At 34.9% G+C, this 11,264-nt stretch overlaps 1 protein-coding gene across 1 annotated transcript; it reads right to left on the reverse strand.

The window, feature by feature from the left end:
- Positions 1-263: 263 nt before the first annotated feature.
- Positions 264-2,206, reverse strand: LOC107873258 (AT-hook motif nuclear-localized protein 22). The gene is made up of 2 exons (XM_016720028.2): positions 1,337-2,206; positions 264-1,252 (listed from the first exon to the last, which is right to left on the reverse strand). Exons 1-2 carry the CDS (start codon positions 1,816-1,818, stop codon positions 790-792), a joined length of 945 nt encoding a protein of 314 aa, XP_016575514.1. The 5' UTR covers positions 1,819-2,206; the 3' UTR covers positions 264-789.
- Between the last annotated feature and the right edge of the window lie 9,058 nt (positions 2,207-11,264).

The raw sequence follows: 11,264 nt of genomic DNA on the forward strand, positions 1-11,264 counted from the left end.
AAATCATTTGCACTTTGAATACTGATGAGATGTTACATCTAATGCCGCCGCTTCTGCTAATAATAATAATAATCATGCTAGCTACTAGCTCCACAAAATTCCTCCATATTATCTCCGCTAACTAGCTCTCCCATACAAGAAAATAGTAAGTACTTATGAAACAAGAGATATGTAATACTTCCGTGGCACAATTCAAATTTTGAGATTCAAATAATTAATAACTTAAAAGATTTAAAAGACATAAAAAAGAAATTCAGATGATGAAGAAAAATTCAATTGACTTTTGAAATTTCAAATCTCATAACGGGGGGATTTAAACAAATATCGAAACATCGAACCTGAACATTGGAGAGGCTTTTTTGCTTCTGCAGCAAGTGAAAGATTGATTATTATCCAAGACAACATGAGGAAAAATTCATATAACCCCTTTAGTTAACATTTTTTTGCTACCATTCACATAAAATAAAGAAGAAGAAGAAGAAGAAGAAAAAGAAAAAAACACAAAATGATTCTTGAAATTTTACATCCCTTACTAATCAAAAACTAAGTTCATGACTAATAAACAGATTAAATAACTCCACAAACTCGACTAACACTTTGAAGAAGTTGAAGTAAAGGTGGTCAATGGAAAAGAAGTTGTAGTAGTAGTAGTAGTACTACTGTACTATAATATTGGAATTGGGAAACCATGTCCAAGATTAATAATATGCAAATAGAAAAAAAAAAGAAAGAAAAGGACAATTAATTTGAAGTTAATGCCCAATTCTTTTTTTTCTTTTTTTTTTTGAATCAATAAGGAGGACGACCTGCTGTTCCCCAATAAGCATCAGCTGGTAATTGACATGAATTTAGTAGATTTTGAGGCAACCCTTGTAGTAAATTAGCATTTGGATCAGTACCCATAATTTGCTGTGCTGCACTTTGATGTTGTTGACTAGTTGCACTTACTATCCCAGAACTAGTTGGTAAATTTGCTCCACTTCCTTGTTGACCCACTGGAGATTCTTCGTCTTCAAGTGGAAGCCTTTCATATGCTGCATTTCCAAACGAGGCAGCCATAATTACCACCGGCCCCGAAGCATTCAAGGGCCCGACAACGCTACCGCCAACTACTTGGCCTTGTCCTCCGGCCAAGTATATCGTCAGCCCTGATGCGGCTGGCGGTGCTGGCGGTGGCAAGTATGAACCTGAGAGCGATAAGATTTCAAATCTTCCATGTAGAGTTACCACTGCGCCTGGAGACGCTGGCTGCCTGATGATGAAAAATTAAAAGTTAGAATACATACATATAACGGGTACTCAATTCGATGCAAATTTTTGAAGAAATAAATGTTACCTAATTGTAACGTTTGTAACAGTTCCACTACCACTTAATATGCAAACACCACGTTGTCTTCTGGTGGCGAAGTTGGAGATACTTTCTTGTATATCACAGCCACTGGCAATTTCCATAACGTGAGATCTAAGAGCATTAGCACTATCACGAGTGATTATGATGGGTGGCTTTGGTTTGTTTTTTGAACCAGCTGGTCTTCCTCTTGGTCTTCTATTGACCTCTCCACTCCCTTCCCCTCCTCCTCCTCCTGTAGTATTTCCTTTACTGTCCATAGAGCCGGATTCAGGATTTAAACTGTAGTTATCGTCTCGATCCCGTTTCTGGTTTCGGTGTCCGCTTTGCTGTTCATCTTCAGCTTGTACTTGCTGGTGTTGTTGTTGTATGTGGTGGAACTGGTGGTGAGGATTTGTATTTTGTAACTGAAGATCTCTTGTGTGAAAAGGAGGTGGAAGAGGTCGGCCATGAGCTGTTAATTGATCCATATATCTTCTGGAAGTTTCCTTTTAAATTTCTTCTTCTTGGGAACTTGCAAATTCTAGCTGGACTGAAAGATAGCTGATAGAGATGAAGTATGAAATTGATGAGTTTATTAAATGTGTTCTAACCTTCACCAGAAAAGAGTTGGAAAGGGAAAGTGAAGTGACCCAAAAAGGATTGATCAGCAGAAAGAGATGAATCAACCATATTTGAACACTATGTACTTAACAAGCAAGTGTATGTACAATCCTTGTTTTTGTTGTTGATATATCTTCTTCCTTCTCTTTCGGTGAGGGTTGGGGAAAATGAGCTAGGAAGGAGAGAATAGGTAGAGAGAATGAGTTGGAAGAATTTTGATGATAGGTTTGGGTTATACTTGTGCTACCCTTTCTCCGTCTTATTTTATTTGACTCATATATTAAAATAGACAATTCATTTTAGATAATTTTATTATTTTTTATATTACTTATCGCTTATGCTAAAAGTAGGTACTACTATATTATCTTAATATTAATTAAATTTAAAATACTTTTAATAAGATTAATTTAATAAAATATACTTATAATTAAAAGTTTCTCAAAGAATTTATCAATTCAACTGAAGTCAAGTAATATGAAATGAATAAAGTAACAACTACAAAAGGTATTGATAATTAAATCTTAATAAATATATCAAGTTAATACAAGTCAAATATTAATAGATACTAAATCTTAATAGGTATATAAATGAACAGAAGCCAAATAATATGAAATGGAGACTAATAATAATTGGGTTAAGGTTAAGTGGAGGGGAGAGTGAGTGTGGGTGTATGTGTAGTTGGATGGATGATGAGTTCTAGTTTTGGTGAGACAGACAGCGTGCGAATGGGCGGTGGGAACATGGGGCCCATCTCCTTCCTTCTTTCTCTCACCATGGTCTCTTTTTAACTCTACTTCCCCCACATTTGGGTGGCTGGGGAGAGTTTTCATCAAATCAGTCTATTAAAAACATGCTCTAAATTGGCTTTCCCCCTCCCCCCCGGTCGACAAAATTACTGTATTGCTATCTTTTGCGGGGAGGGGGGGGGGGTTAAGGGAGAAAAAGATCATATTTTTGACATTTGAAAACATATTGAAAATAAAATAATTGAAAATGTTTGTAAGTTGAAAGTGACCTATGATTTTAAACTGATACTTCCTCCGTTTCAAAATAACTGAATTGTTGAGGTATTTATTGGTATTTTAAAATAAGTGAATCGTTAAATTTTTTTTTTTCAAATTTATCCTTATGATTTAACAACCAATAACTTTTGAAAAGGTATTATCAAGGTCAACTTTTTTTTGGGGGGTAAAAATAGAAAGTTATGTTAAATTTATGTCTAATATTTTTTTCTTAATTTGTGTGTCAAAATCCAATAATTTATTTATTACGAAACAGAGGGAGTATTGACTAATAAAAGCACTATTCATATTCATATTAAATGTAGATAAGCTGATTATTACACAAACACCATCAAATGAGTTATGATTAACGCAAATATGAATGTTGAGTTCAAGTCGTGATAATTAATTGGAGGGTTGTAGGGAGGAGTAGTTGAGAAGCGTTACGAAAAAAATAGGACCCGGAATTCACGTAAGAGTAAGTGTCATAACGAGGAAGAGGAAGTAAAACAAATCACGTAGTTTAATAGAGTAGTTCAAAGGAAAATTTAACAGTTTTGGTGATAAAGAGAGCATGCAAAGTACAAAGCACCAAGAGAGTGTGCGTGTGTGTGTGTGTATTTGGCTGCTCCCCCAGAAGACACGGTCTGATCATCTTGCCTGTCTTTATTGTTTTTTTGGGAATTGCCTTTCCCTCTCTCTCATCATCAATTCCTCACCCCCCTCTCCATCCTTTCCTGAATGGAAAATGAAGGTGGCAAGGGAAAATAAAGAAAAAAGACATCACAAGGAAGAAAATTGAATCTTTATTAATATGGTGGTGAAACTTTAGATAACCAAATAATCAAACTATCAGTAAAATTTGACTACCTCCCCACTCTTTTTATTTTCTTGTAAAATATATATATTTTGTATCTATTTCTTCAATTCGGATTTATTTTTCATTTGCACACTTATTAAGAAAACAATGATTGATATAGTGATTTTATCATATTACCTATCGTAATTGATATTCAGTACTAGCTATTGAAAATTGATTTGGAAAATAAGTAGTTAATGTAAAACATGGAAAAGAAATTTATCTTTTCTTAATTAACCAAAAATTACAAGTAAAAATGAAAAGCAAATTAAAAAAATAGCGTCAAGTAAATTCGAACGGAGGAGGGAGTACATAAATTTCCTTAACCCCGGATATGTCAAATCATTTTGATATTCCACCAGCTCTTTTAGTTTACAAAAAGGCTCTGATTCTACAACGATATTTTTTTAAAAATAAAAGGAATTTGTTTATTAAAATGTGCACAAATTGACTTAGAACCCTATAACTATTAAAAATAATGATCAAGAAAAAAGTAATCGCTGAAATTTTTTGGTTTATATCTGTATATATTTTTAGCGTTTACACACAGTACTTTTTGGTGGCAGATTACATGACGTTTTACAGGGGTCTTAAACAACGAACGTTGCGAGTTAAGGTGTCTATGCAAGTTAATTTTCATCCCAGTCCTCTTTACCAACAATATAAGAAGAGTCATTTTAAAGTTTATTCTATATAGGCATTAATACTATGCCGTCAAATGAAAACCGTAGCTTTTACTCAAAGAAGTCCAAGTTGAACCACAGTCCACACCCTAAATATTTTATATTAGTAATGGCTAGATGCTTCTCTATAGGCTAAAATCTTAGTTTTATAATATTTGTTAAGAGTTAAACATGGCTCAGACATGGTATACGAAAAATGCTTCTTTACGAAACAAAAAAAAGAAAAAAAAAGAAAGAGTTAATCCTTCAAAAGAATATATATAAACAGAAGGAATTTTGAAAGTTGCAAATTAAGTCAAGACTAATACTCCCTCCGTCCCAAATTGAGATGGCACATTGATTAAGAAAAATAATTAATAACATGCCTAATTTAACATAATACTCCTATTAAATGATGTTTACATTTTAATTTGAAGAAAAAGTAATTAATGCAAAAGATAAAACATGAAAAAAAAAAATTGTCTCTTCTTGACTAACGAAAAAAGACAAGTAAAATGAAAAATCAAATTAGAAAATTTAGGACGGGTAATTTGGAACGGAGGGAGTATATAACTAGGAGTAAGCGAATAGATAAATAAATAAAGAGTGAGTAATTAAATGCAGCTATCGAAATTTACAATGTCGTAGAATGCACCATGCGTTAGCCATAGTCATCTCATATTATCTTCAACATTTCGTTAACGAGTGTCAAAATGGACTTTTTTCCCAACAACTTTTACCTACTTAACAAAATCAGCTCATATATTTGACCTGGCCTAATGTGCAATGAGCAAGCGGAAGAAGGGAAATGAAGATACATTTCTATCACCAAACCATTGAGCGTGTAGTTGAAAAGAGTATTATCTTGAGCCCAATAGATAGTATTACACCATGTTAAATTTATATTTATGTTAATATAACAACAAAAACGAACAAACACATGAAGAATTCACGTGTACGATGTGGTACTAAGATAATCATGAGTGATTATATTGTTCACACATACAGTAATTAATTAGATTAGACAAACTTGGGAGGTTAGTAAAATATTTTGATTTGCGGCAATGTCATCTTCCAATGTATGGTTATAAACTCCCTTCATAATGAGAACCCTTTTCCAACAATTTGATCTTTTATATGGATAATTCTTTTAACTTTTACCAATGATACATGGTCATGGTCATTTCAAATTTTAAAGGGTGGCGCCTTAATTTATCGCTTGCTTTAAAATTTTATTTTTATTTTTTGTGGTCTTTATAAAATCTGAACAGTCAAACCAGCTCAAGATGAATAATTACAACAAATATATATAAACTAAAGGCATCTTAATTTCATAACAATATAGTAGTATATTCCAACTAAGCAACATGTAGTCGAATGATGAGATTAGCTAGGGAGCATAAAAATTTCGGCCTTCAAGTGACAGGGAGTGGGTCATATACATATACATATATATTCTCAATGCAAAAAAATAGAGGAGTTTGCGGAGAGAAATTAATTGGTCAAAAAAGAGAATTAGTGAGTGTGAGAGGATGCTATTGTAAATAGAAACCAACAAGAGTGGGCGTGATTGAGAAGCACACAGAGAGTGTGGGTTGTACTGACACTTTCAAGTATTTTGCCACCACGAACGCCCTGCCTGCTACCTGCTACCTGCTACCTACTCGTGCTCCTCTTTCTTCTGCCACTTATGGCTGGTGCAATTTTTGTTCCAACACACCAACTGGCAATCAAGTTTATACAATTATTGTTTCCCAAAAAAAATTGGGTGTTTGCGATAAGAGTTGAATTAATTTGTAAAAATAAAATTAAAGACAAGTGAATTATAGTTGATTATATTAAACTCCTTTATTAAAAAAAAATAAAAAATGAGTAAGCGAGAACAACTGAGAATTGCATGAAGAATGAGAGTAAGAATTAGAATAAGAAGACTATGAATTGTTTCTGTTAATTATCAAGGCTTGATAAATGGTGTTCTTTTACAAGTGAAAGGTTTCTTCTTCTTAGTTTATTTAAGGACCAAAAAACTAAGGATACTACTATGAAAAGGTTACTCTTATTATATGAAATGAAAAATGCTACTGTCGAGGGTACTAAGGTATTATCACGTGTCTGAATTTCGGGTGTGAGGTCTAGGTTGATTCCTGAATGTAGGGTCTATCAGAAACAATTTCTCCATCTTTCAAAGAGGATACACTTGATATGTTGCTGTTGGGATCAAGGCGATTGGTCTCAGACCAAGTCCGTTGCAAGCGTGCTCTGACTAAACAATGATCTGGACCGTACACTACTAGTTTATCAATTCTTAAAATGTTTGTTAAGTCAATACTGAATAAATAAAAATAAGTAGTGCGAGTATACTATTTAGTCATTGATTTCGGACCGTGGAGTACAATAACTAATAACGATCTCAATTGGGAGGGAATCCAACCAAATCAAACACGAAAATTAGGTAAGAAAAGATATGAGGATTATCGCAAATTGATCCAATTTATGGGCAACAATCTTCACCTTCCAATTGAACCTAATCAATAAACAATAATCCAAGCTTAATCCAAATAAGAGCAACCAAATGAGTCCACAAATGGGTGATTCTAGAATTAATCAAGAAAAGACGTTAAAGAACAATTACGAGAATTCACCCCCTAATTGCTCAACCTACACTATTAGGAATTCACCTAATATAGATTTATCTACCTGATTGGAAATTCATCCAAACCTACCGGCTAATTTAGAAGCTCCAAGTCATTAAAGACAATTCTCAACTCAACATAATCTAAAGCAAATGAAATGCCAAACATGTATTTACACTAATGCCTTTATATAAATAATAGCTATTTAGGAAATAACTCTCAAGGGCTCTTCTTTATTGCTCAAATAGCCCTTTGATCGCTCAAATGCACTTGGCTTCGCCCAAGTGTTTCTTGATCGTTAAGCTTAAATCGCTAAAGGCACTTGTGCTTCGCTTGTTCCGGCTCCAAACTATCATCCACATGTGAAAGCTCATTCCTTTGCGCTCTATAAGATCCATCCAAGCTATCATCATGGCTCGTGTAGCTAGGAATAAAGGTACAACACAAATTCAGCTAATCGTGCTCGTATCAATAACATCAATTATTTCTTTATGATAATCAATATGAATTTAGTATTCTAAACAAAAATCCTCACATAGATACAATGCAGGTCAAATATATACAAATCCAAAGTGACTTAGCACCACTTTCGAAAGAATGAGTGCCGATCTCAAGTTGTTAGTCTATTGATTGTGTACAAAGTACAACACAATTATATGTCATTCAATATAAGCATATACTACTAAGAATCCTCACGTACGACAGCAATTCGGTATAGTCAACGTTACGGTGTAATATGGTAGAACACAAGTTAGCTATGTTTTCTATTTAATTTCACTTTTACATGAAGTTGTTTGAAATTCTACTTTTTCTAATTGAATTTTAATTGATGTTATCGCATCGTTTAACTATTTGAGATCGATTTCTCTTATAAAACGAAAAATTTCAATGTTGAAAAGATTGTCAAAATTCATCAACTTTTTGCGTCAGTTTAGTGCTAAAACATGCCCTTTAATTTAAAGAAAATGACATTTTTTCCCTTCATCAAAAGATGCTGGGTCATGAGTTATTTGAAAACTCCGACAGTGACTATATCATTTTTCTTATTAATGTTTTTATCAAGGAAATTCTCATCTCATTCAAAAGATTAGTTTCTCAAACTCGAAGTTTAAATAAATTTTAATTTAATTCCTATAATATTATTAATAAAATGATGTCAAATTCTGATTCATTAAGGTGCATGGTCCTTGCTGCTGCTTTTGTAATAATGATTATAGTAATAATAATTAATGACAACAATAATATTAGTTTATTATTATTGATCTGGTTAGAATAATGGTTGGCAATTGGATAATTGAAGAGTCCAAATAATATAATGTGGGGTCCTTCCCCATGGAATCAGCCTGCCTTCTTCTAATTGTTAGAGTGGGTAAAAAGTTCCACATTGATTGGGAAATGGACTGGTGGTTTGCTTATATAGATTTGGATAATCCTCATTTCTTGAGCTAGCTTTTGAGGTTGAGTTAGGCCCAAGGTCCATTTCTTTATCATGGTATCAGAGCTAGGCCCACCCAGTTCATTGTGTTGAGTCCCCCGTCTTATATTGTTCACGCTCCAGATGTCTAGTCCTGGGCGTGCGGTGGGTGTTGGAGTCCCACATCGGTGGGTTAAAGTGTCCTTGGTCTCCTTATATAATCCTCCCCTCATGAGCTAGCTTTTGAGATTGAGTTAGTCCCAAGGTCCATTTCTTTATAATGGTATCAGAGCTAGGTCCATCCCCGTTTTGGACTCCCGGTCCATGCGTCAGTGCCAGTTGGACCTGGGCGGATGTTGGAGTCCCACATCGGTGGGTTAAAGAGTCCTTGGCAGGCTCCCGGTCCACGTGTCAGTGCCAGTTGGGCCTGGGCGGGTGTTGGAGTCCCACATCAGTGGGTTAAAGGGTCCTTGGTCTACTTATATGGTCTTGGGCAATCCTCCCCACATGAGCTAGCTTTTGAGGTCGAGTTAGGCCCAAGGTCCATTTCTTTATCATGGTATCAGAGCTAGATCCATTCCTTGGTCTCCTTATATGGTCTTGGGTAATCCTCCCCACATGAGCTAGCTTTTGAGGTCGAGTTCAGCCCAAGGTCCATTTCTTTATCATGGTATCAGAGCCAGGTTCATTCCCGTTTTAGGCTTCCGGTCCACGCGCCAATGCCAGTTGGGCCTGGGCATGAGCTAGCTTTTGAGGTTGAGTTAGGCCCAAGGTTCATTTCTTATCATGGTATCAGAGCCAGGTCCATCCCCATTTTGAGCTCCCAATCCACGCGCCAGTGCTAGTTGGTCCTGGGCCCAAGGTCTGTTTCTTTATCATGGTATCAGAGCCAGGTTCATTCCCGTTTTAGGCTCCCGGTCCACGCGCCAGTGCCAGTTGGACCTGGGCGTGAGCTAGCTTTTGAGGTTGAGTTAGACCCAAGGTTCATTTCTTATCATGGTATTAGAGCCAGGTTCATCCCAGTTTTGAGCTCCCGATCCACGCGCCAGTGCCAGTTGGTCCTGGGCCCAAGGTCCATTTCTTTATCATGGTATCAGAGTCAGGTTCATTCCCGTTTTAGGCTCCCGGTCCACGCGCCAATGCCAGTTGGACCTGGGCGTAAGGGGGGTGTTAGAGTAGGTAAAAAGTCCCACATTGGTTAGGAAATGGAATGGTGGTTTGCTTATATGGACTTCGGTAATCCTCACCTCCTGAGCTAAATTTTGAGGTTGAGTTAGGCCCAAGGTTCATTTCTTTATCATGGTATCAGAGTCAGGTCCACCCAGTTCATTGTTTTCGATGTTGGGCCCCCCGTCTTATATGATCCACACTCCAGATGTCCAGCCCTGGGCGTGCGGGGAGGTGTTGGAGTTCCACATCGATGGGTTAAAGGGTCCTTGGTCTCCTTATATGGTTTTGGGCAATCCTCCCTCATGAGCTAGCTTTTGAGGTTGAGTTGGGCTCGAGGTCCATTTCTTTATCATTAATTTCTTAGGTCTAATTTATTTATATTAAGATTAAGATGGGTTAAATTTGAATGCACATTAAATACTATATTATGCATTAAAATTTAGATGTTTAAATTTAAATACATATTTAAATATTAAGATGATATATCATATACACACAAAATAGTAAGATTAATTGTATTCTTAACATATATATAAAACCCATCTTTATATATTTAAAATTAATAATATCAAATATAAAATTAATCTAATACTACTATATTATAAATAAAATATCTTTTAAAAGTATATGATCGTTGGTTATGGTGATGGATAGCAATGATAGTTGTGATGATTGGAGATTGAATTACTCGATGATTGTTTTTGTAAGTACTAGAGTAATTAGTGATGGTGATTAGCAATGATTATCGATCTTAGTAGTTGGTAGAGACAATTAATAAATTACGGTGCATAAAAGTGATAATTAATGGTTTTGGCGATATATAGTAATGGTTGATGATGATGATGATTGTGAGTAATGATTGATGCATGATTGTACTAATGGTTGGTGGTCACGATGGTAGCTAGCGTTAATGACAGTTGATTAGGTGATTGGAGATTGCAGTTAGGATAATGGTTGTGGGTGATGATAGTTGATAATGATGGACAACAACGACAATTAATGGTGAAAGTTATACAATCATTACTTAAAAAAGGAAAAATTTCGCTGCGATGATTGATCTTTTGGAGAATATGTACAAAAAATCAACTAAAAATAATGAGTATCCTTGATTGATTCGGGGTTAGTCAGTATCGAAAGTCGACCAACATTGATCTATTTTAAAAACAAAAAAAAGTTATGGACGAAATTCAAATGATCTTTTAAATTACACAATTATAAAATATATCATTTGTAGATCAAACTCTCTGCTTTAAATCAGGCTATTGGTACTTGTTGATAAAGACTCTTGTTTTATTAAAGAAACTTATACTCTTTAAATTCATTTTTTTTTTAAATTCCTTGAAATAATTTTCTTAAATCTTAAATAAAGTTAACTAACATCGCTCGATTTTGTAAAAATTATTTTGCGGTACTTTTCATGACCAAGCTCAATCGATTTTACAAATTTTCAAATTTGACGTTAAAAAACCCACCATGTTGTGTCGATATTATTTAAAAGAATTAGGAGAAAAAGCAATCTGAATTATCAGTTGATTTTTGGTGGTCGGTTATTCCCCTTGATTTCCAGTAATGTA

Source organism: Capsicum annuum, chromosome 1, assembly GCF_002878395.1.
Source record: "Capsicum annuum cultivar UCD-10X-F1 chromosome 1, UCD10Xv1.1, whole genome shotgun sequence".
NCBI lineage: Eukaryota > Viridiplantae > Streptophyta > Magnoliopsida > Solanales > Solanaceae > Capsicum > Capsicum annuum.

Excerpts from the sequence above, each read along its gene's own strand:
- LOC107873258 (XM_016720028.2), bottom strand. The coding sequence starts at position 1,818 with ATGGATCAATTAACAGCTCATGGCCGACCTCTTCCACCTCCTTTTCAC. Across the intron at positions 1,253-1,336 it reads GTTACAAACGTTACAATTAG|GCAGCCAGCGTCTCCAGGCG; the intron begins GTAACATTTATT and ends TTTCATCATCAG.